Source organism: Paroedura picta, chromosome 9 (assembly GCF_049243985.1).
Source record: "Paroedura picta isolate Pp20150507F chromosome 9, Ppicta_v3.0, whole genome shotgun sequence".
In the NCBI taxonomy this organism is placed as follows: Eukaryota; Metazoa; Chordata; class Lepidosauria; order Squamata; family Gekkonidae; genus Paroedura; species Paroedura picta.
Genome location: NC_135377.1, coordinates 26,069,373 through 26,094,890, shown reverse-complemented (window position 1 = coordinate 26,094,890; position 25,518 = coordinate 26,069,373). Strand labels below are relative to the sequence as shown.

At 43.3% G+C, this 25,518-nt stretch overlaps 2 protein-coding genes across 3 annotated transcripts; one reads left to right on the top strand and one right to left on the bottom strand.

Annotated features, from left to right (window-relative positions):
- Nucleotides 1-1,307: 1,307 nt before the first annotated feature.
- E2F5 (E2F transcription factor 5) lies at nucleotides 1,308-14,259 on the top strand. Its single transcript, XM_077352006.1, has 9 exons — nucleotides 1,308-1,725; nucleotides 5,968-6,077; nucleotides 7,337-7,498; nucleotides 8,907-8,950; nucleotides 9,551-9,615; nucleotides 10,483-10,741; nucleotides 11,670-11,858; nucleotides 12,003-12,047; nucleotides 13,567-14,259. The coding sequence occupies exons 1-9, from the start codon at nucleotides 1,540-1,542 to the stop codon at nucleotides 13,674-13,676; spliced, it is 1,170 nt and encodes a 389-aa protein (XP_077208121.1). The 5' UTR covers nucleotides 1,308-1,539; the 3' UTR covers nucleotides 13,677-14,259.
- RBIS (ribosomal biogenesis factor) lies at nucleotides 11,009-16,626 on the bottom strand. 2 transcript variants are annotated; one of them, XM_077352007.1, is made up of 4 exons: nucleotides 16,482-16,626; nucleotides 15,321-15,437; nucleotides 14,473-14,589; nucleotides 11,009-14,381 (listed from the first exon to the last, which is right to left on the bottom strand). In XM_077352007.1, exons 2-4 carry the CDS (start codon nucleotides 15,432-15,434, stop codon nucleotides 14,313-14,315), a joined length of 300 nt encoding a protein of 99 aa, XP_077208122.1. In that variant the 5' UTR covers nucleotides 15,435-15,437; nucleotides 16,482-16,626; the 3' UTR covers nucleotides 11,009-14,312. The 2 variants fall into 2 exon arrangements, with proteins under 2 accessions (XP_077208122.1, XP_077208123.1); XM_077352008.1 differs by having other exon boundaries at nucleotides 15,321-15,521; nucleotides 16,482-16,533.
- Nucleotides 16,627-25,518: the final 8,892 nt, after the last annotated feature.

Genomic DNA, 25,518 nt, shown 5'->3' with positions numbered 1-25,518 from the left:
AGGGGGGGATTGATCTGGCACATGATCAGGCCTCATCCCCTAGTAGATCTTTGTAGTATCCTCCCAATACTACAACTCTCTCTTCCTCTTGAAAAATCATCCCATGGTCAGAAGCCCTTCAGGAAATATAGCTGGCTTCAATAGAGGTTTTATCTAATTCAATAGTCATTTCATTTATATAACTGTTTTATTGGTACTTTGAGAGGGAATTACCTTTACCATTCTGCCCCATTTGTTGCAGATCTTAGCAAATCCCTTCTAGGAAAGAAGCTGACGTATCAGAATGAACAAAACAAAATCTCACTATATTGTGATGATTTTGAGCAAAATGCTACAGATGAGCTGTAACTCTTAAAAACACTAGGGTAGACTCTAATATCGGAACAATAAAAGAATTAATTTACTCTGATAATGTACCAAGTATTAATTTCATAATTGGGGAATTCAGTGTTGCAAATGTGCTAGTCAGTGTTAAATGCTGCAGTCTTGAAACTTAGGTGAAGGACATATGTATAAAATGAGCCATACTGGTATAATGGTTAATTCTAGGGAACTCTAATTCAGAAGTCTTGGTTTGATTGCCCCCTTCTCCACATGAAGCCTGCTGGGTGACTCCGGGCCAGTTACAGTTCTCTCAGATCTCTCAGCCTCACATCTCCCACATGAGGTGCCTGTTGTGGGGAAAGGAAATTGTAACTGCAGGGTATACAAACCAACTCTTCTGACAGAGTTCAACTCTTTTTCATTCTGATGTTGAAAGCTAAAACCATTACTACAAACATTCACATGTGTGGTTTGTTGGAAACACTGGAATGTTATGGTCATATGTCTTTTCAAGGCTGTGAGGGTAGTGTATGTGTTGCCCTACATTTCCACCTGCACTGTTCCTGAAGAGCTTCTGAACTTGGGGAGTGATTTTTCAAGCACAAGAGACAGCTATAGAATTTGGGGGGGGGGGGGGGGGGCTACTACAAGGACCCACTGGAAAGAAACCAACCAGCGGGGAAAGTGCCTTCGTAAAGCGGCTTTCCTCTATGGCCATATAGCAGTCAGGGCCATATAGCAGCTGAGGTGTGTTTGAGGGAGCACACAGCAGCACAGTGTTGCCAACTTCCAGGGGGGCAACTGGAGATCCAGTGTCACAACCCATCTCCACAGATGCCTGTAGAAAATGGCTGCCTGGGAAGGGGGACTTTATGCCCCAAGCCCCGCTCAGGCTCCACCCCCAACATTTCCAGGCATTTCCCGAGCTGGAGCTGGCAAGCCGACTCCAGACTCCTCCTCAAAAGGAGCGCCCAGCACAACGCCGCTTTCTTCCTGACACAAAACTTTGTCTCCCGGCAACTGCGCGGGCAGCGTCACTTCCTCTCCCCTCAGGCCAGCCGTTCGGGCCAGAGGTGCGGGCTCGGGGGACGGCTCTGGGCAGGGCCCCGGCTGCTTCCTTAGGGCCGCCTGGAGGGCCACGTGGGGCGGCGGCGGCTGCTGCTGCAGTTGCCGCGGCCGCCGGGGAAGCCCAGCCCGCCGGGCTGGGGATGCAGCATGGCCGCGGCGCTGGCCGAGTCGGTTTGCAGCAGCAGCAGCAGCAACTGCAGCAGCGGGGAAGTGGCTGCGGGCGCCGGCGGAGGCAGCAGCAGCAGCCGGCACGAGAAGAGCTTGGGGCTCCTCACCACCAAGTTCGTGTCTCTGCTGCAGGAGGCCAAGGACGGCGTGCTCGACCTGAAAGCGGTGCGTGGCAGCGCTGGAGCCACGCGGGAGGCCGGGCCGGGGTCGTGGGGAGGAGGCCGTTGTGGCCCGGGGGATCCCGCTGGAGAATCTCTGGGATGGGATCTCAGGGGAGCCAAGGACGGGGCGGGGACTAAACGGGAGCATCTTTCCTCCGAATCCTGCGTGGGCACGAGCAAACTCCCCGTGCCTGGCGCTGCGGGCTTCTTTCGGATCACTGGGGTTTTCATGCTTCTTACTTGGGAGAAGCCATGGGGGTGGGAGAGGCCTGCCTTGTGCAGCACCCCGGCCGCTCAGAAAGCCCTCACCTGTGCGAGCTTTGCAGGTGCACTCTCTTCATTTAAATGCACCAAGCGGTTGCGCGGTGTCAATGTGTATGGTGTACTTCTTGTGTACAGTTGTAGGATTGCATCTTGTGAAAGACTTGCCCGGGATCGGGTAGGAGCTGAGGGTCCAATGAATGGTTGAAGCAAGATATGTGCGTGGTGACACAGGAAAGCCGCCACAAATTGTGTTAGTTGCTTTTTTCTTGCTTTCTTCTACTGCTACAGGCAGATTAACATGGCTACCCATCTTGATTTGTTTTGTAATCTGTAGTCTGTTTAGATCTCTGTAGCACTTCACATTTCAGTAGCTGCTTTTTACTCGTACTAAATTGAGAGCTCAAAGTGGTTTGCCCAAGCCTCTGCTATAGAAGTGAGACTTGAATACAGAGCTCAAGGTCCCCAAGTTGCATTGCTTGTTCATTGGACAATAGTTGGTTATAATTCTCCACAATGAAAGCTTACCACTTTATCAGTCTTTTAAATTGCCCCCCAATAATTATTTTTCTCCCAGGACAAGTTAAGGAGGAATGGGAAGAAGGTGAGATGAAGTGTGAGCAGTTAACTATGCTAGGGTAAGGTCTGATTGTACATTACTTTGGTGGCCTAGGGCAAGCTGCTATCCTGTTTGAAAATAATCAGACCAATTTCCTGAAGCTGTTATGCAGATACACTTTCCTGGGTGACTTGAAGAGTGAGCTTGTAATTGGGCAAGCAGTACTAATGATCCTTGTGTTTACCTAAGGGGAAAATCCTGTTGATTTCAGCAGGACTTACTGCTCAATAGGAACTAAGAACAATTATTTCAAGGGTAATTTCAACACTCATTCAGATGGCATTTATGAGCAGTTGAGCATAAGTAGCTTACTTTTTTGGCTACATTCTGTGGGGCTTATTCAGACTTTCACTCTTTGGGTGGTCGTGGAGTTGGGTATGCATGAGTATTCTTCATGTAGGTTCAATTTACACATTTTCAGAACCAAGAATGGGAATAAATTGAAACATACATACATAAAATAATGTTTTTGACCCTACATGTGGGGTGGTTGCATTATATTAACATTTATGCACAGTGGATGGAGTTGTGTTTGTGGATTTCCCTTGCAAGAGAGATCTTTTGCTTGTTTGTTATTTGTTAAGGTCATTTATAACTCTACCTTTCTCCCCAGTGGGGACTCAAAATATTTTACATCATTTTTCCTTCTGCTGTTTTACTCTAACAACAACCCTGTGAGGTAGATTAGGCACAGAGTATGTGACTGGCCTAACCTTCCGTGGCAGAGTGAGGATCTGAACCTGGGTCTTCCAGATCCTAGTCCAGCATTCTAAACACTAGACCACACTGTTTTATTTTGGGGGCTTTTATCCTAACTGTAATGACTGGGGAAGGCACTGGCAAACTACCCCGTATTGAGTCTGCCATGAAAACGCTGGATGGCGTCACCCCAAGGGTCAGACATCACCCGGTGCTTGCACAGGGGATACCTTTACCTTTTATCCTAACTGCAGTCCTTGTCTATTTTAATAGCAAAATCCATATTTCTAGCAAGACTCTGATCATGTCATTAAACAGAAGGCAACTATAAATTCTAACACTAGGTTGTAACTTGTAGGCCTGGATTTGTTATTTTATTGCTTTAATCTCCAGGATCACGGACAGAGGGTAGCAATAGGAGAGAGCTCCTCAAGCTGTCACCAACTTGCATATGGAGTCCCTCTCTCCAATCCTATTCAATATCTTTATGCGCCCTCTTGCTCAACTGGTGTGTAGGATTGGGCTGTGTTGTTACCAATATGCTGATGATACCCAGCTCTTCCTCCTGATGGACAGCTGCCCTGACTCTCCCCCAGAAGCATTAGCCAGCTGCCTGGAAGCAGTGACGGAGTCGTCTGAAGCTCAACCGTTCAAAGGCAGGAAGGGCCCAAGTGAGGAAGTGTGCCTACCTAACCTGGATGGAGTGCAGCTATCAGTGGCTCACTCCATAGTTTATTGGATATCTTTGCTGTCTTATTGGGTTTTTAAAAGTGATTTGTACCCTATCTTGAATTTCAGCAAGAAAGGTTATCATCAACATCAACTAAGTAAATAACCTAGCTTACTAGGCATCACCTATGACTGCTGATATGACTGATTCACTTAGTTCAGGGCTTCTCCAGTCTCATAATTAATCCTGATGAGAAGGCATCTGGGAATGTACTTGGTGAAATCTATGGTCCATATCTGTGTAGAATTCATATGTATTATTGATTATTTTGACCTGTACACTGTTGTGATTGTATGTTGCACTGTGTCTTAATTGCATGGCAAACTTCATGTAAGTTGCCTGTAATTGCACATAGCTCATAAATTTGGAAGGAGGAAGTTTGAGAGTACAGACAAGACACTTCTTGGTAGTCTGCTGCTTCCTTGAGGTTTGATTCTGTGATTTGGAATGTGGGACTTGGATATATAGAGGAGAAGAGACTTTCAATTTTTTTAATTAAAAAAATTAACATCTTTTGTTTCTGCTGTTACCCAAATCTATGCGTATAGATCTGATCCTCATGTGGCATATGGTCCAGCAGCAGGATATGCTAGAGAATTAATCTATCAAATGGGGAATCTACCACTGAAAATTGTATTTTTAAAAATGTTGCTAGAAAATGTGTTTCTCTTTGTTAGGTTTAAGAATAATAAAAGCTGCTCTTCCTCTGTTTAGGTTGATTAAGCAAGAGGTGTTTTCAACATTGCTTTATGATCCGGTGTGAAAATGAAATCTGTTCTGTCTGCACTGGCAAATCAAATAGTCCAGGCGGCCAGCTTGGTTGCCAAGAATCCTGGGTCCATGCCAACAGAAAAGTTTGATGCTTGGGGCTTAGGCTGCTAATCACGTTGTCAGCTAGTTGCACACTGAACTCTTCTTCTGCTGCTTTTCAGTCCCATTAAGTGTGCAGTAAGGCAGAGCATGACTCTTCTATTTTTCATTTCAACTTTTCTACTTCTTGTCTTGAGCACTCAGGCAGACTGTGATTATCTCTCACTGGTGGAACCAACTCCTTGTCTGAACCATCTCCCTTTGTATTGTGGTGCTGTGGCCAGCCTGATTTATTTCAGACAAGCCCACAATAAAGGGCCCATAAAATGGAAGCAAGCCCACCAAGGGCTTTTTTTGTTCTTGTACTCATTAGCACTGCGTACAAACACCTTTTTCCAGGGGTCTCCCAAGTCATTATCCTTGTTTGCTGCCCTGCAGAGAGAGTAGACCCTCAGGAATAGCATTGTGAAGATCTGCTGTGGGACGGGAATTTGTGGAAATTGGAACAACCTTATATATGACTGCCAGGACTCTTTGTTTGTTGTTTAAAGCACCTGTCATTTTCTTTCTGTCACTGCTTGTGAAAAGCATAGATTCAAGAGAATAGCTGTGTTGGTCTGAAGTAGCACAACAAAATTTGAGGCCAATGGCACCTTAAAGATTTGAGAATTTGTGCATGTATGCAAAAGCTCACACCTTGAATAAAGCTTTGTTGGTCTTAAAGGTGCCATTGGACACAAATTTTGTTGCGAAAAGCATGCCAGCTTTTCCCTGTGCATGTCTTGTCCTCCTGCCCTTCCCACATGCTGACTTATGCATGGCTAACTCCAAAAGAACTCATTCCCTTGTGGACAGCTGGGGAATTCTCTGGGTATGCTTTGAAGAGGTCATTCTTGATAGATGGCTTGTTTGAAAGGTGACTGTCCCTGTCTCACTCCAGAGGAAGAGAGGGTGGTCCAAGACATCTAATTGCACATCTGTGCCTTTGTCAAGTGGAAGATTTCCCTTTTAGATTAGTGATTAATATTCCCTTGGAAAGTTGTGCAGCTTCAATGGAGCTGTTTCAGGACTCTCCCCTTTTGACCTTAATCTACATTTATTATTCTTTATCTCTGTTCTGTTACCAGGCTGCTGATACTCTTGCAGTAAGACAAAAAAGGAGGATCTATGATATCACCAATGTGCTGGAAGGAATAGATCTAATTGAAAAAAAGTCAAAAAACAGCATCCAATGGAAGTAAGATAATGTTCTTATTTTAACACAAAATATAGATTAACTAGACCTCTTTCCTTTGGGCTAGATGAATTTTATAACTGATAGACATTTTGGTATAGTGAAAAGATATGTCCATTATGGCAGATTTGTGTATCTTGGGTACCACAGTTGTTGGGTTTCTTGTGGGTTTTTGTTTGTGGACTAGATGGCCTGTATGATCCTTTTTAGCTCTATAATAATTCTAAATATTCTTGCGGCAGACAGATTCATTCTTTGGAGGTCAGACTTTCCAGCTATGCATTATTGTAAGCAATGGAGGTAAACAAATGTGTACATAGAGGAATGATGCATGGAGATTAGTCTTTTCTAAGCTGTTGTTAGTGTTAAATAATAAGGTGAGAGTAAGCTGTGAAGATTAATGCCTCTCTGATGTTCTATCAAGATAGAAGAATGAGAAGAAGAGGAAGAGTTGGTTTTTAATACCCGGCTTTCACTACCAGAAGGAGTCTCATAGTGGCTTACAATTGCCTTCCCTTTCTCTCCCCACAACAGACACCCCGTAAGGTAGGTGAGGCTGAGAGAGCTTTGACAGAACTGTTCCGTGAAAACAGCTCTAGCAGGACTATAACTAGCCCAAGATCACCCAGCTGGCTTCGTGTGGAGTGGGGAATCATACCTGGCTCACCAGATTAGAAGCCACCACTCTTAACCACTACACCAAGTTGGCAAGGATCTAATAGACATTTTTCCAGTTAGTAGATTCTGTATAGAATCAAAATGCCATTTTATGTTCACTCAGGGCATACTTTGTTGCTATTCAAGCCTAATGCTTTCCCCTCATTATAATAATGCCATCTTTTTAAGGAAAGTGAATTGCTCTGTCTCTTGCATAAATGATCTTACACACATGTAAAGGTTATTTTTTTTTCCAAATTACCCTTCCTCCAGTAGCCCCCTGCGAAATCCACATGGAAAGGGCTAGGTGAGGAGAGATAAGTGGCAAAACTGCATTCCCTGTCTCTTTGTTCCTAATGTTTCTGCTAGTGCTAAATGCTGCTGCTATGAAATGCAGAGGGAAATCACTGCAGCTTACCTATGTTATGTGATGTTTTGTATATATGAGTCACCCATCCGACTGGCATATGTTTTGGGGCTGATAGGGGAAGGCAGGAAAGAACCCACCTCCCTGGGGCCCTCTGCTGGAGGTGTGTAAAATTCAGCCCATAGCTGTCTGACTATGTTCAGTTATAATAGTATTGCATTTTATGTTTCTTTCAAAGAGGCGTAGGTGCTGGCTGCAATACAAAGGAAGTCGTTGATCGGTTAAGGTATCTCGAAGCAGAAATTGAAGATCTGGAACTAAAAGAAAAAGAGCTGGACCAGCAGAAATTATGGTTACAGCAAAGCATTAAAAATGTTAAAGAAGATTCCACAAATAAAAGATATCCTTTAAACATATGTTGTGTCATTTTTAGAAATGGCATTATCTAAAACAGTCCTTTAGTAAAACTAAACACATAGAAAAAGGAAGCTGGCTTTCTTGAGATAGTGTGATGACTAGTTTCTTAACTGCTCATTAGAGGTTTTTTCTTCTTTTTTTGCCAGCATCTCTCAGATGCTTTCAGGTAGATTGCTGATAGGAAATGTTAAAGATAGATTTGTCTAGTGAAATATGAGGAAAATATACTATAAATTGCAGTGAGAATGAATAAACGTTTTAAAAAGGGGATTAGGGAGATGCATGGATAATAGGTCCATCAGTGCCTGCTAGGCATGGTTGCTGAGGGGAACCACCATGTTCAGAGTCACAACCTCTGAATACGAGTGCTGGGAGGTAACATCAGGGGAAAGTCTCAGCCTCTAAGCCCTGCTGTTGGCCCTCTAGAGGAACAAAATGGCCACTGTGTGAGACTAGGGATGGGCAATTCAGGTTGGATAAGGCAAAAAGTACTTTAAAAATGCTGATTCAGGGTTTTCCCCCCTCTTTTGTCCTCTCAGAGCCAAATTCTATGCTTTAAATGGCTGAATCAGTGGTTGCTTTATTGCAATTTGGTGATTTGGTCATGATTTGGCCAGTTTAATGAAAGGGTTGGGAGGGGGAACACCAGGCAGCCAATCTGTTATGATGAGCTGCTTGACGGACCCTTTAAACCCCTCCCCCCACATTCTCAGGCAGCAGAGATGCTCACCACTACCTGGGAAGGTGGAGGAGAGAGGCACATGCATGGGGAAAGAGTTCAGACCACTTTGGATTTGACCGCATCCAAACCAGTAAATGGCAGTTTGGGTGATTGGAGTAACTGCAAGGGATTGCACTATAAGTTATACAAGTATTTAAACCATGCTGTTTCAGTAACTGGTTCTCAGGCCATGCCAAGAATGATCATTCAAACAAATCTACTCCTGGAGGTTTTTAAGGAACACTCCAGAGTCCCACTCTAGGGTCACCAGTTATATGGTGTTACAGACAATTTCAGAAATCGTTAACTTCATTTATAGCACCCCTTTCCCATTGAGACTGGAGGTGGATTATCAAGTATGAAAGCAATTTAATCAAACAGCAAAGACCTCCAGTAATGAAGTAGGGGTAGACTTAAAAGACTGGAAGGCAGTAAATAAAAGCTGCCTTAGGCAACAAAAACTGTTCAAGGCATGGCGCTCCAGAATAAAGCTAGAGGATTTTGCAGTAATGGAAGAGCAGTGATACTTAACAATAAACACTGAGATACTCTGCAATCTTAACCTTATAGAAGCAACCTCCTGAGCTGTTCCATTGTACTACTGTTCTAATTAATCCCTTTGTTAAAAAATGTTCCTGAAGATTTCCATTTTGCCCTTGACACAGGCTACTTTTTCATATATCACTCACGAAGATATTTGTGACTGTTTTAGTGGTAAGTTGTTGAAAGACTTGGTGCATTGTAAATGGTATTTGGGCATCACCAGTTGTGTTCTGTGCTAGAACACCATAGCTATGCGGTACCACTATTCTAGTCAGCTGGTGACTGAAACAGAATCTGAGCAGTTTGTCTCTCAGAATTGCTTTTCAGGGATAGGAGGACTTCTGCCTTGCCATAAACAATTTTCAGAGACTAGTGGGAGACCAGTTTCTTTCACTCAGATTTGTCATGCTCTGCTGTGTTCTAAATCATCCTTTTAAACAGAAGAGCTAGATCCAGCAACCAGAATACTGCTCTGAGAGAAAGCATAGCCAAGAAGAAGGCGGCACTAGTAGGCTGTGCATGTGTCTCAAGGTGGAAAATCACAGCAGTGAAATACCAAATTAAGATTGTACAGGAGTCATCTTTGTAAAAGCATGCATTGTAGTTATGGACTATACAGCCTCAACATGTTTTTATGATATAGCTTTCCCGGTAAAGTAAAATGAATAAAAGTTCAATCCAAAGAGACGAGGCTACGTAGAGATTATATTCTGGCACGTTTTATGTGGACAAATGCACACATTTAAAATGTTACTGTTACTCCATAATCAGGGGATACACTTCTAGCAATTCAGGCACCATCCGGCACACAATTAGAAGTCCCTGTACCTCATCTGGTATGTATAAGAAGTTGTTTTAATCTTGTTGAAGTAATACAAGTGGGTTGTGTCCTGGATATCAGTTCAGCTGGCAGGAGCACTTTGTACCAGGAAAAGGCTCCTTTCTTTGAAGGAAAACACCTCAACTAGCGGGAATGTATTTGTAGGATCCAGCCTGTGATGTGGTTGCCAAGCAGCACCTGGGTTTTGATTTCTGGGCTGTTTAAAAATTAGGGCTTACAATAACGTGAAGTTCTTTTTACATTCTAAGGTAGTCTTTTCATGTTTACCCACAATTGAATGCAAAACCAAAAAGGGAATGAAAACCCAACCTTAACAAAGTCAGGAACTCAAAAGTTGAGCTGTAAACAAATATAAAATTTAAACAATTATTTATTAAAGTGCACCAAGATTAGGTTAAAAAATAAAATAAAAACTGTATTAAAAAACTATACAGATCTAACTGCACACAAGCAGACCAAATGCGTTTCGACCCTACTGGGTCTTCCTCAGTGGTCAATATTAAATAATGCACTCTTATCTAAAACCAATTATGAAGTATACCTGGGTGGTCAAGGGAAATCTGTTAGGTGTAGCCTCAACAAATACTGGTATAGTGTTTCTTTTTGGAGCACCACCTTTTAAGATATGTAATATCTAGGAACACCATTTCCTGCTACTGTTTTACTCTGCACAGAGAGTGCATCTCATGTGTCAGAAAAAAGTTCATAATTCTCTATCTTTTTCTAGAGCAATGCTTTAGCATGAAACTTGTTACCATATTCTTTAGGGATATCATTTTGGCTGCATTGCTGTTTGGCTTAATGGCTACTTCTGTTTCAGTAAAGGATTGTCTTGTTTTTTCAATGTCTTGTCTTCCTCAAGGGCCAGAAAAAATACCAGATCAATTTAAACAGTCACTCAGGGCCTATCCATGTGTTGCTCATCAATAAAGAATCCATTTCCTCAAAGCCAGTGGTTTTTCCAGTTCCTCCACCAGATGACCTCATTCAATCGCCATCTCAAGCTGTGGTTCCATTGACTTCCCCTAAACTGAACTCTGATCCTCAGAATTTACTAAAGGATACAAACACTAGTCAGACTCAATCCCTTCCACAGACACCAGCCATAGAAATGCCAACAGGTAGGTGTGGATTTTTCCCTTGCAAAGATAAGCTGGAAAGACAGAGTATAGCAGAAGTGGGTATCAGCATTCCAGTGGCTTAGATCCTATGGGGCACTCCCATGGACACAATGATTCCACTTACGGAATGCAGTTTTACTCAAAATGTATAGTATGACATTTTTTCCTAAGAATCTGCAGCATTCGAGATATCTGAGAACAGTAGACATCAACATATTTTCAATAATGTTTCATGATTTAAATGTAAATAACTTTGGCAACCACGGATAATTCCATAATGTATTTATTGGTACAGTTTTATTAAAGACTTTATCATTTTCAACTTTACACAGTTTAAATTGATATATAAATATGTTGGTATTCTTACTTGCTACAGTTGTCTCTTTCTGATCAAATAATGTACTTAATAAATAATTTGGGTTTTTTAACCTTCAGCTTTCTCCCCTATAACCTTTAGATGGCAAAAGTTAACATAGGCAGTACAGGGTACAATTATTTGCTTTCTCAAGTTTTTCATGTATTGGTGAAATCTTTTTTACATAAAAGCATCTGTATCCTTTTAATTCCATAAATATGACAAATAGTATAATTTGATATGCTAAGTTGCTATATAAGTAATATAGCACGTTTCACTGTTGAATCAGTAAAGTAAGTTTAGGCTTGATAGAAATTTCTCCCCAAAAAAGACATTTTCCTGCAGCTTCAAAATTTCCAAATGTTTACATCTTCGCATCACAAATGGCTCTTTGCTAAATACTGCTATGCCCTGTATCACGAAAGCTGTGGTATTGAATTGCTCTTTATTAAAATTGACTTGCAATAAATTACCCTGACTCAAGAAAGTTACAGCAAAAGTCTGTGACTTAGATACCATACCTGTTTTCTAATATCATACCTGTTTTCTAATATTAACTGTCTATTGTTACAGATAGGTCGTCTCAAGAGAATGCAACTCCTGAGGCTCTCTATACCAGCATTCCAGATTCTGAGCTGTATGACAGTCTTGTAACTGAGACCACGCCGAGCTCAAATACCTTGCAGCCATTCCTTCCACTGGATGTCACTAGTATCCTCAAGCCCAACTCATTTGACATCGCAAAGATAGATGAGCCTGAAGGTGAACTAAACCTTTCTTTTTACGGGGATGGAGAGAAGAGAGATGGGCAGGTTAATAGTATCATGAAGTGTTGAACATCCCTGGAAAGTAATCTCTAATTGGATATTTTTTATGAAAAGTTATACTTTGTTTTTGTGTTCATAGGCATAATTAACAGCGATATCATTGATGAACTGATGTCCTCAGATGGTAAGTTTCTTATATTTCCATTCTTAATAAGTGAGATGACTCAGGGTCACCTTACAAATATTCTCCAACAGTCTGAATAGTAACCTCGTGCTACTTTTAAGCTCTCCCTAACGTTTGAATGAAGATTCACTGAAGTGGCCAGGCCTTACGTTTTCCACTCCGTATCCCTGATCCTTGCCTTAGTGACAAACTGGTATCTGAATGCTTTCAGTCTATCTTCACTGCAAACACTGATAGGATTTATTTTCAAAAAATTCATTTTGCATTTGCATACTGCCCTCTTCGAAGGCTCAGGGCGGTTCACATAGAATGTAACAGGAATATATCACTTATTGATTATAAAGAATGAAGGTAACAATCAGCAAAGAACATTTTAACAGGGTAAACAATCTTAACACACCCATGATTGGTCAGATCTGTTGTATGGGTGAGAGAGAGGAAGGTTCAGGGGCCCAGTAAATGCGGTTTAGTTTTGGCCAACCTCAACCTGGTGTAGGATATCCATTTTGCATGCCCTTCAGAAATGTTTTAGTTCTGTTACGGTCCTGCTCTCCTATGGGAGATTATTCTAACAGGCGGGGGCCAGGACAGAGAAGGCTCTGACCTTGGTTGAGATCAAACAGAATTCCTTGAGGCCAGGGATCACTAGCCGATTGGAGGAGGCAGAGTGTAAAGCTCATTGACCGTTTATGCACTGAGAACTTCACTGCCCCAGCTCTCGTGCCAGAGCACAAATTGGGGGTGGATGAGACGCACCGGGCCAAATGTGGGTGCAAGAAGAAGTGGAGCAACCTGCCACAACTAAAACCCCAGCCTGCAGCCTGGCATGAAACCTCCAGTGCATAAACGGTAATTGAGGGGCATATACCTTGGATAAAACCTTGTAATATCTCTGTGATAATGCTACGCTGAGAGATTTCTTGCTCAAGGTTATCCTTGTAACTAACCAGTGATTCTTAAACTGAATCTTTGAACACTTACAATCACAATGACCACATCTAAGACAAGCCACTTATCTAATTCATTTTACTGGATCATCTGATTCCATGGAAAATAATTTAGGCAGTTACTTTACATGCCCCCCCCCCCTCCAGTTCAGATTCCTTAGGGAAGGCTCCTTGCCTTGATAATTCATTTAAAGTTAGTCTTTGTTGAACATAAATAGAGGATGGTTTCTTTAAAACAATGCATGGGTATACTGTCATCTCATCGGGACAATAAAGAGTCACAATTATGAATACCCCCTTTAAGGAAAAAATAGGTAAGTATTTTGAATGAATTAACACCTTTAATGATTCCTTGCACCATATGCACTGGCAGAGCTAGCATTAAAGTAGCTTCCAGCTGTTGCATACAAAGGCTAGATCTTGCACGGATCAACTTCCTTATGCAACTTTGGGAATATGCTTGAGGTAACAGTAGAAGACTATTTCAGAGCATTCAAATTGTTACAGTGGCTTGTACCTGAAGATACAGGATCCCAGTTAAACTTTGAATTAAGATGTGTTTTGTTCCATAGTGTTTCCACTGTTGCGGCTCTCTCCTACTCCTGGTGATGACTACAGCTTCAACTTGGATGACAATGAAGGAGTCTGTGATCTCTTTGATGTGCAGATACTGAACTATTAGACTTCAGTGCAGACAGAGTGCCTCATCTACCTCCTAACTATGTAAGATTGTAGACTGTTTCATAACTCACACCTACAATAATGAATGTAAGATTTTGATAACTGACCAACACCAGATGTACATCTCACTCTTACATCATCACACTAAACAAATTCTAAACTCAGTATAATACAGGTGGCTTTTTAAAATGCATTGCAGCAGTGCAGGTAAACTGAAAACCAGTTTTACCGTTTTTAAAATTCAGAATTGCATAGCTCCCTTATTGAGAAAAGTGTTGCATTTTATTCAGTTGAAAGCCCTCTGCAGTCATTCTAAAACTTCGCCAGGTTTATTTTTTTTCACTGCCAATTATAAAATGAAGGGCATTTACTAGGTGATGCTGCATTGGTCCACAGAATTTATTTCATGGGGTGCCTTTTTATTAGCACTTTAAGTTTCTCCTTCTCCCTCCCTGCCCCCCCCTTTAAAAAACTTCTGACATTCCATATTCCTAGATTTAGGGAAATCATTTGTAGGTTGTATTGAAGAGTGCCAATGCCTGTATATAAACAAGATTTTTTTAAAAATAAAAAGTATATGAAAATGTTGGTTGTTGATGTACCAGGAAATGGAGTACTGGAGTCCAGACCTTTAATACTACAACTGAGACAGTAAGTTGGTAGCAGTATCCACATTAGCTGTTTCTCTTTCCGGGGATTTTGGAATCTAAATTGAAAATTGATTTTAAAAAATCATTTTAAAAACAAGACAAAGATTATAGATTTAAAATAATAGTACTACAAGTTAATGAAGTTACCAGAAGTTTTTTTGGTGGATCTGATGAAGTGGCTTTGGTTAACCGCTTGACTTCTTTCTGTACTTCTGTAAATATCTTATCTACCTCGTTAACCTTTTCATTATTCACTATATTGATCTTTGGGGAAAGAAAAGAGACAACTTTTATATTTGACAATGAAACCAGCTATAAGAGGTTCTAAATAGGAGTTATTTAATGTGATCTTTCTTAAGTTGCACAGACTCGTTAATGAATGGGTAAGGATTTGAAGAGAATAAAAATTCAAGTCACCAAGAGAAGCAGTTTCATAACATGGCTGTGCTCATTATTTTGAGAAAGGGTCACTCCTCACAAAACATGCTAAATCGGCATAACTAAGAAAAAGCTATTTCTTCCATTCGTGACTACCCATTGAAAGTAGCAAACAAAAAGGTTTCCCCTTTAGAGATCCATTTTATTATGCATATATACAAAATGTGTATTTAAAGGGAAAATCCCACGTTCCAGCTCAAGTTTGTACATAAATTTCCAATGGCACACCTGTACTGCTTAACAACTGATTAACAGAGAATTCCAGAAGATAAGAGCTGATCCAGGTAAGAATAGTAACATATATTTCACTCTCCAAGAGGAGATTTTTAAAGAGAACTGATAATTCTAATATTCAGTTTTGAGTATATCTCCCAATTACTGCATCCTGGAAAGAATCAAATTCAGTGGGGGAGGGGATCATCAGTGCTTTACTACTTTGTCTGTATATAATAGGGTAGTTTATTAACCAAGCATAGCACTAACCAAGTAAGATTCCAGTGATTCCCACAAAGAAGTCAATACAATACAAAGATGTTCACAAATATTTCAGTACTAACCTTTTTCAGACTGGTTGTCACAGGCTTTGCTTTACTTTTTGCCTTTGTGATGTTTTTGTTGGCCACATGGAATACATTCTTCAACTTCTGTCCTTTTGTTTTGTTCTTGGCCATTGCCTAAATTGTTAAGAGTAAATTTCATTTTTTGTTTTGTATGGCTACATACTGCTGCTCAGCCAGTTAGGAACATGTTCTTCGATGCTGCAATAAGGAACATTTAGGAGCCTCTTGAATTTTCTATGCAACTAAGGCCACAGGTGTATGCATACCTACTTGGATTGAGCCCAATTAAGCCAAATGGCACTTATCAGAAAGCATGCACAAAACTAAGTTTCAGAGCTGTTATTTAGGCAAGGAACAGACATGAAAGCAATAGGTGTAAAGGCTATTTACTTGTGTAAATTTTTTTAGTTGACCAGCAAAATAAAAGCATATATTTGAAATCTAGAAAAGTTCGTCATAACAGGGCAAAAAAATATGTGAGGAGAAAACCCACTCCCATAGGTGCTGGCCCCTGGCAGCCATTCATTAATTGTAGTGTGTTAGTGGTTAGAGTGATGGACTAGATTTCCCCATTACATCATGCATTTAGCCTTAACAATCTGGAGTTCCTCAAGAAGCCATTGTCGTCAACAATTTTGGCAGTAAAAAAAGACAAGGACTGCTCTCAATATTCAATCCAAAGGTTTCCGGGCAAAATTCTTAATACCGTTCACAAGGTCTCTAGGGCAACTGTCGGCCCTATGCAATATACATAAAAAGCTGAGGAACCCTGCTCGATCAGGCCAAACGTCTAGTGCAGGGGTGGCCAAACTCTGGCTCTGCAGATGTCCATGGTCTACAATCACCGTGAGGGGCTCAAAGTAACTGTAGTCCATGGACAACCGGAGAGTCATAGTTTGGCCACCCCAAAAGGCCGCAGCAAGCAAGGCAGAAGACGCCAGCTCTCCTTCCTGCTGTCTCCCTCAGCTCCTTGTCTGCAGACGTCCGGTGCCTCGGCGCGCGGAGGTTCCATTTTGCTATCCCGGCTAATGGCCACGGAGACAGCTAAGGCCGCGGTCATGCGCCCCACCGCCCAAGACACTGTCGCCTCTGAAGGGACGCCTTTCCTCCTACGTCTCGCTGCGAGGCCCCACTGCCTCTCCCCGGCTCCCAACTCACCCGGTTAGTCGCCGCTCCTTTGGCTCCACGTGCGGCTGCGCACGCGATTCTCCGTCATCAGACTGCGCCTTAAAACTCCGGAAGCGGGAGGAGGCGTCCCGGCCCAAGAAGCTCCGCCCCTTTGGGCGGCTCGGCGTTGCCAGGGCAGTTGTTGCGTCTGAGCATCAACCTTCGTGGGGAGGCCAGGCGGCTGGGGAAAGGGTTCTGCGCAGCCGCCCGGGGAAGGGGTGGGAGGAGCCTAGCCGGTGGTGGCTTTGACTGGGGTGCATATCAAATGTACAGTCCGGGGGCACCTTTAAGACCCACAGGGTTCTAGCCAAGGAATGCGCTTCCGTGTGCGCGCGCTCCTCCCCAGATACAATGAAATGGGAGTTACGAGTCCATATGAATGGGTAGAGTGTGAGAGTGAATTAACATGCAGCGTAATGAAAATGGTTAACAGATTCCGGAGATAAATGGGGGGGAAAGCAATTTGGTTTGTATTCCTATGGGAAACATTTGACATGCAATACATATGTCCACATTAAGAGAATAAGGGGGGAATAGATAATCGGTTGCTGACAGCAGTTAGCCGAGACCCGGCCCTTCTGCCCCCTGCCTGCCCTCCCAAGCATGGAAACCTCTTGGGGCATCATCTTCTTTGAAGTAGAGCATTTGGCTGTCTCTGTTCACAGACCAGAGTAGAGCATACACAGCTGCCCCTGCTAAGAGGTAAGTCCCAGGGGACCCAGCACTTCTGCACACTCGCGGTTGCTACAAGGCGCAGCAGCAGCACAGTTGGTTTTTATACCCCCGCCTCCAAAACAGATGACAACGGGATCTCGCTGGACTGGGACTGGAAGGCAGCCCGTAGGCGCCGATTGAGCCGGGTGTCCTCCCTTCCGCGGATGGGCCCCGCTCCTCTTGGCTCAGGCGCGTTAAGGTCTGCAGCGGTCCGCCCAAAGGGTGCTTGATTCAATCAAGGGTGCTTGACTGGCTCCGGCAGAGGCCGAGAACCCGTGGGCGAGGGCCGGGCTCCTGAGGCAGTCGGGGAAGAGAAGCAGTTGCAGGACGGAGTCTCGGAGCCGCCTGGGTTCTGGCCGGGCAACCCCCCCCCCCTTCTCCTCGGGGACTTTGCCTCCTTCTCGCCCAGTCTTCTTTTAACTGAGCTGCGAACCGTGCAAAGTGCTGCACGGCGGTTGCACGTCTATGCTATTTTGTGGCCAGACTTCCAGCGCTAAGAACACTGGTTCTGAAAGTGCTGAAGGGAAAGTTCTGAAAACTCCCACTGTAAGCAACGGATTTGCTGAGGTGGTCGCCGAGGGTCGTGCTCTGGGTGTCAGAGTGCAGGGGACTGGGCGTCCACTGCGAGGCCTTTTCGGAGTCCCATTATGCCAAGAAAAATTTGGCCAGGGGCCTGCTCTGATTTCTGTTTGGGGGTGGGTGCGCTCCCTGTAACTCTTTGCCAGAGCTTTTGACGTGAAAAACAAAACCAAGGACCTGAGTTTGATAACTGTTGTAGCTGTTTCTTGTTTTAATTTACTTTGTGTTGATTTTTTAAAAATTGTATATTGGTCGTCCTGGTCAGGTCCCGTTTATCCATGTAACATGTGCTACAGGCCCTGTGTGGTGGTGCCTTTCTCCCATGGATGAGGGCAGTAACCTGCCTCCTCCCCCTCTTTCCTTCTTTATGAGCACTTGGAGTGACACCCCTTTCTATTGCGGAAGGCCCCTCCACCCTCAGTCTTTCTGCTCTCCCCACAATTGTACTCTGCTAGGGCCCTGCAAATCCTTAAACCACTCCTGGCCTTGGTGATTAATTAATAGAAAGGCAAGCTTGAAATTCTTTTTGTTAAAAAATTATAAATATTAAGTCAAAGCAAAAATGGTGTTTAAGGACCACACTGTAGGTGGCAGTGTTCATGTACATTTGTTTGACTTGAGATCCAGTGTCTGCTTGCTTCTGGGGCTTCTTTCTCTAGGATAGCGATCCCCAATCTGTGAGCCACGGACCACATGTGGTCCATCGACTAATTGGAGGTGGGCCACGAAGGATGCCTTCTCCCCCCCCCCCCGGCCCTTTACTTCATCCCCCCCGGTCCTTTACAACACACTTTGGGTGTCATTGTCTCCCATCACTCCCAGATGGGACTATCTCGTTGCAGAGAAACAAGCTCAGGGTTCCCATTGATTTGTCATTGTCATGAGTTAAAATTTCCAGGAAAATAAAATGTTCCTTATATTCATTGTTGTGGTGTGTCTGTATCTTATTTTGAAGGGATGTTTAAACATTACCATAGTGATCAGAGAGCGTTAGGGCAGTGGTTGAGAGTAGAGGAGTAAACTACCCCCCCCCCACCGGGCCTCAGTAAAATTGTCAAGCGTTGAGTGGTCCCCGGTGATAAAAAGGTTGGGGACCACTGCTCTAGGAGATGATTCTGCAATGGACCATCCACACAGCTGTTCTCATATTTCCCTTGCCTCAGCCCCTGCAGCCACTCCCACATACACACTCTAGGTGGATTTTCTCATGTTTTCTTTACAAAATTTGAGAATTCAGGTTGTTGTAAAGTTATAATGATCCACTGCCATGATCTTCCAGTTTCCATCATTCTTATTTTAATAAGAATATATTTTAATATATAAATCTAATAAATAAATAAATAATATCCCATTTTGTTGTGTTATATCATATTTCACCTTATAATTTCACAATGAAAAGAGCTAGATATCTTTCTGAAAAGAAATAAATCTGGGAATGAGTCCACTGTTGTAACAGATTTGTTATGCTACAACAATACTGAAACTTTTAAAACCATCAAAGGATGGGATGGCAGTTACGGGGCACAGCCAAGGAAAGTGGCACCAGGTGTGGGCATGACTTACAAACTGCAGACAGGTCTTCCATGGTTGTATGGCAAAGTTGCCTTGACTGCAATCTTTCCAAACAGATTGCAGTAAACCATGTTTGGAAATGGTGCGGCAAAGCAGAAGAAAACATAAGTGACAGAGGATGAAATCATTTACTGAATCAGAAAATGTTTGAGACAGTTCACAACTACAACAGTAAAACAAAACAGTAAAACAAAAGCAAACAAGACAACAAAGTCAATTAAAGCAAATGACACCAATAAAAACAAGTACATGAGACACATGCATGATCACAATTATTATATACATGGCATTTATGTATATTATATCTTAGTACTACATCAGTACTGGCCGGTAAGATTATTGAATATATCAGGTAGAAAGAAACTAAAGATGGACTATCATGGTTTAGAATTAACTTTTTTAAACAGCAGTGTCATTCTTAAGCGCATTATTCAGTCACATTAGAAAAGCACTAGCCCTTAAAGAAAGTAATTATTTTGTAACCCAATAAACTAATTTCACATCACAGGAGAGCAGTCACTAAAATATGCCAGTGCCGTTCTTTGGTTTTGGTACTTAGCGGAAATCAAAGCTTTAGGGCCCCAGAACAAAACAGAGCCCCACACTTTAGAATCTAGTACTGGTTGAAAGTAATATTTGTGGAAGAGTTTAAGGTCCGTGTGATGTGCTTCAAGGATCATATATTGTTGCCACAGCACTGAACACCCAGTATTGTGGTATTCCAAATGACCCTAGGCTCACTACCGCTTTACCACTTTGGCAGTCTTGTGCGGACTATGGGCGTGTGATTTGTTATCTGTCTGGCCAGGATTTCCCAATGGCCACATTCTTTTTACATCTTTTTTGTGTTTACCGTTCTGGGTATGCTCAACAATCATCTCTCTCTTGCCGTTTTGGAACTGTGAAGCAGATAAAATAAGAGCCAGCACTTGACGGCTTTGTGCATACACAATGCACGAGTCTTTTTTGCTGGACTGAACACCTGCAGCTCTCTGGGACATACTGTGGTCTAAACTGGATAGGTTGATTGAGAAAGGAAAGACTGTGGGATAGATCATTTTGCCAAGCAACAGGATAGGTTGGTTTTTTTATGATTCTAATGAATCTTTCTCCCCCCACCCCCACGCCAAATCTAGGAATATAGTGGCAAGGACTAACAAATTGCTAAATAAAAAATATGCATATAGTCTATTTGAAATAAACTTGCTTAGTCTAAACTAACAATTACAAAAATCTGCATTAGGGCCCCCAATCTTATTGAACCTGTGGGTTCTTTGAATTTGGAAGAGAGAAAAAGGACAACTGCCATTACAAAATGGCTGCCTTGGGAGTCATGACCAATCACAAAATGGAGGATGGTTTCAAGTCTTCTGCTTACTGCTTAAAATCGGCAGGTTTATTTCAAGAAGCATGAACAGAAATCTCTGACCAGTTCTTCAGGTGCATTTTGTTCATGTTTAGAGAGCTGACTTAAGGTTACCAACTCTAGGTTGGAAAATACTGGAGATTTGGGTTTGGAGCCTAGGGTTGACGAACTTCAGCTGGGTATAGTGACATACAGACTACCCTAAAACAGCCATTTTCTCCTGGACAACTATTCTGCTTTGTCTGGAGATCAGCTGTAATTCTGGGAGTCCTCTCGGCCCCACCCGGACCTAGACAACCCTAGGTTGTGTGATTGCTGTTTTGAATTGGAAAGGATGTTTTCTCTCATGTGAGATTGGCTTCAAACTCTGGTGGGGAGAAGTCCTCCTTGAGCAGTGATCTTTAAGCCAACAAGCACAAGGCCCTACTAACTGCTCTCAATTTTGCAGTTACTTTGAGGATAGGGGCTGGTTTGTGAAGTGGCTACAGTTATCAGCATGCATGGGAAACAAGGACCACAAGACAAAGTCACTCAACAATGGAAATGATTCCTCCATGTTCAGACCCTTGGCCTGTTTCTCACTACTCCTGGTGTGCAACTAGTGTTTCATATATGTAGGTCATAATGCTGTCTTTCCTGTGATATGGCACTGATGCTACATGACTTCCTGGTGCGTTTATGGCTCAGAGAGTCATGGGCCCAGGAGTATTCATGACCACCACCCCAAATCAATTTGTCCATTGAGTGACCTTGCCCCTCATTCATAGGTCACCCTATCTTTACATCTTCCAGAGGCCCCTAGGTCATGGTTCAAGGTGCACACAGCTTTCACCAAACTTGCTAGGAAACTTCTAGTTTGCTAGTTGCACACTAGGTGACTTCAATTTCCCAGATGTGTGCTGGGAAACAAACTCTGCGAAGCGTCCTCAGTCATGCAAGTTTCTGACCTGCCTGGCTGACAATTTCATTTATCAAATGGTAGATGAACCCACAAGAGGTTCAGCCATACTGGACTTAATACTGACCAACAGGCAAGAGTTGGTGGATGAGGTGAAGGAGGTGGGGACCCTAGGGGGAAGTGACCATGTCCTCATAGAATTCCTTTTGAGATGGGGAGCCAAGGAAGCTTGTAGCCAGACGCGGATGTTGGATTTTCGTAGGGCAAACTTTAATAAACTCAGAGACATGATGAGTGTCATACCATGGACGAGAATGCTGGAAGGGAAGGGAGCATGTGAAGGGTGGGCGTTACTCAAACAAGAGCTATTGCATGCTCAATCAATGACTATTCCAGAAATACGAAAACACTGCAGGAGCTCTAAGAAGCCTATTTGGATGAACAGAGAACTTCAAGAGGAACTAAGAAAGAAAAGGAAAATGTTCAGGAAATGGAGGGCTCTAAAGAAGAGTACCTACAGGTTACTAGGCACTGTAGATCAATCATCAGAAAGGCCAAAGCTGAGAGTGAGCTAAGATTGGCCAGGGAAGCCCATTGTAACAAGAAAAGATTTTTCAGTTACGTGAGGAGCAAACGTAAAGTAAAGGAGGCAATAGGCCCGCTGTTGGGTGCGGATGGACAAACTCTAACGGAAGATGCAGAGAAAGCAGAAAGGCTTAGTGCCTATTTTACATCTGTTTTTTCCCACAGGTCAAAGTGTTTAGGCACATCTAGAGATGGCTGTAGCCAAAGGATAGTGTCTGGGTGGCAGGTTAACATGGATAGAGAGGTGGTCGAGAGGCATTTAGCTGCACTGGATGAGTTCAAATCCCCTGGTCCAGATGAAATGCACCCGAGAGTACTCAAAGAACTTTCCAGAGAACTTGCACAGCCCTTGTCCATCATCTTCGGAACCTCTTTAAGGACTGGAGATGTCCCGGAGGACTGGAAAAGAGCAAACGTTATTCCGATCTTCAAAAAAGGGAGGAAGGATGACCCGGGAAACTACAGACCAATGAGTCTGACCTCTGTTGTGGGGAAGATAATGGAGCAGATATTAAAGGGAGCGATCTGCAAACATCTGGAGGACAATTTGGTGATCCAAGGAAGTCAGCATGGATTTGTCTCCAACAGGTCCTGCCAGACCAACCTAGTTTCCTTTTTTGACCAAGTAACAGGTTTGCTGGATCGGGGAAATTTGTTTGATGTCATTTACTTGGATTTTAGTAAAGCTTTTGACAAGGTTCCCCATGATGTTCTGATGGATAAGTTGAAGGACTGCAATCTGGATTTTCAGATCGTTAGGTGGATAGGGAATTGGTTAGAGAACCGCACTCAAAGAGTTGTTGTCAATGGTGTTTCATCAGACTGGAGAGAGGTGAGTAGCGGGGTACCTCAGGGTTCGGTGCTCGGCCCGGTACTTTTTAACATATTTATTAATGATCTAGATGAGGGGGTGGAGGGACTACTCATCAAGTTTGCAGATGACACCAAATTGGGAGGACTGGCAAATACTCCGGAAGATAGAGACAGAGTTCAACGAGATCTGAACACAATGGAAAAATGGGCAAATGAGAACAAGATGCAATTTAATAAAGATAAGTGTAAAGTTCTGCATCTGGGTCAGAAAAATGAAAAGCATGCCTACTGGATGGGGGATACGCTTCTAGGTAGCACTGTGTGTGAACGAGACCTTGGGGTACTTGTGGACTGTAAACTAAACATGAGCAGGCAGTGTGATGCAGCGGTAAAAAAGGCAAATGCCATTTTGGGCTGTATCAACAGAGGCATCACATCAAAATCACAATATGTCATAGTCCCATTGTATACGGCACTGGTCAGACCACACCTGGAGTACTGTGTGCAGTTCTGGAGGCCTCACTTCAAGAAGGACATCGATAAAATTGAAAGGGTACAGAGGAGAGCGACGAAGATGATCTGGGGCCAAGGGACCAAGCCCTATGAAGATAGGTTGAGGGACTTGGGAATGTTCAGCCTGGAGAAAAGGAGGTTGAGAGGGGACATGATAGCCCTCTTTAAGTATTTGAAAGGTTGTCACTTGGAGGAGGGCAGGATGCTGTTTCTGCTGGCTGCAGAGGAAAGGACAAGCAGTAATGGGTTTAAACTTCAAGTACAACGATATAGGCTAGATATCAGGAAAAAGTTTTTCTCAGTCAGAGTCGTTCAGCAGTGGAATAGGCTGCCTAAGGAGGTGCTGAGCGCCCCCTCACTGGAAGTCTTCAAGCAAAGGTTGGATACACACTTTTCTTGGATGCTTTAGGATGCTTAGGGCTAATCCTGCGTTGAGCAGGGGGTTGGACTAGATGGCCTGTATGGCCCCTTCCAACTCTATGATTCTATGATTCTATGAAACTCTTTGTGTACTGAAAGTGCCCTGAAACACACTAAATATACCTCTGCAGTTGTACATTATAACGAGGATACTGGTGTTGAAGGGCAAGCTGTCAGGGGAGAAAATAAACTGGTAGGGGCTTATATAATATTACACAATGTTAACAAAAAAAAGTGGACACATTGGCGTCTCCCAGTAAGAAATGTGTTACCTTAATCCTGGAAGGTTGCTGCTCTTCTCACTGAGAAACCTTAAGAAGCTTCTAAGGACCCCCAAGGTGGGAGGATTATGTGGTTGGGCTCCCTTCAATGAATCACAAGTTTTGTAACTATAGATGTGTGGAGTTCTTATTTATTTTATTTACAAACGATATATTTACAAACTATTTTATTTACAAAGAGATTTTTTTTTACAAACTACATTTCAGAACCATTAAGGCGGATAATGAATTTCAAAAGCACTACAACACATCATAAAAACAAAAATAAAATACATTGTATAAAAGCACACAACCAACAATTAAAATGGGTCGCAAAGCAGAGGTCATTGAAGAAATGCCACATGAAACAGGAATCTTCAGACAAACTAGCAATAGAAGGGGAGGGCACAGTGACACAGTGGAATAGGCAAGTGACAGAAACAACTATTTCCCTTGAAAGAAGCACCCTACAACCCCCCAATTTGTTGGATACAAAGGTGAGGTCACCTAGGGTGCCACAGTGCACGTTTCTGCTCAGTTAATCATGTTAAAGGAAGTAGATCCTCTCAACCTGCATAGGTAGCAGGCAAAAAATAGCTGGTTTATCCATGTAGCACCTGCTATGGGCCCCACACAGTGCCTTCACCCCATGGATCAGGGCTGTAGCCTCTCCGAGACCTCCCCCCTTTTCCTCTTTAAGAACACCCAGAGTGACACCCCTTTCCACTGTGAGGGGTTCCTCCACTCCCAAATCTGGCTGCTCCCGGAATTATACTCTGCTGGGACCCATTAAACTGGCTCTGGTGCTATGGGCCCGCAAATCCTTAAACCACTGCTGACAAAAAAAAACATTCCTTTATTTACGAGCTGACATTGCCCCCCCCCTCCAATCTCCCTTTGCCTCTGGTCAGTTTTGCGCCTCTGCTTACTTTAGTCATTAACTTGTACACTATTGCTGAGATGTTCTTCTTGTCTTCCCTACTGTATTATTGCAACTCTTTTAATTGCTGGACAGTTGGCCATGGGCTTTCTGGTTCGAACGGTTATGGAGAACAAGGCAGGGTGTGAAATAACCCGGAGATCAATGCACGCTGGGCAGAACGCCGCTCTTGTGCGGACCTCGCCCTGGATCGCTCCGTTGGAAGCTACAGCGAGGGGGGCGGGAAACCGCGACGGCTCTTCTCATGCTTGCTAAAGCTCTCGGGGACCGCTCTGGGAGAGCTCGGCCCTTTGCTCATGTCCAGCACGGCTCCGCGTCCTAGGAGCGCCGGCGTCGGGCCAGGCCGCGGGTCTTCCTTCGGGAGGAAC

Bases quoted from the DNA above. Each gene is read 5' to 3' on its own strand.
- E2F5 (XM_077352006.1), top strand. From the start codon at position 1,540: ATGGCCGCGGCGCTGGCCGAGTCGGTTTGCAGCAGCAGCAGCAGCAAC. The intron at 7,499-8,906 runs ATATCCTTTAAA...GACACAGGCTAC, and splicing joins GAAGATTCCACAAATAAAAG to TTTTTCATATATCACTCACG. The intron at 11,859-12,002 runs GTGAACTAAACC...TTGTGTTCATAG, and splicing joins AAAGATAGATGAGCCTGAAG to GCATAATTAACAGCGATATC.
- RBIS (XM_077352007.1), bottom strand. From the start codon at position 15,434: ATGGCCAAGAACAAAACAAAAGGACAGAAGTTGAAGAATGTATTCCAT. The intron at 14,590-15,320 runs GTTAGTACTGAA...CTTTCCCCAAAG, and splicing joins TGACAACCAGTCTGAAAAAG to ATCAATATAGTGAATAATGA. The intron at 14,382-14,472 runs GTAACTTCATTA...TTTTCAATTTAG, and splicing joins ATCCACCAAAAAAACTTCTG to ATTCCAAAATCCCCGGAAAG.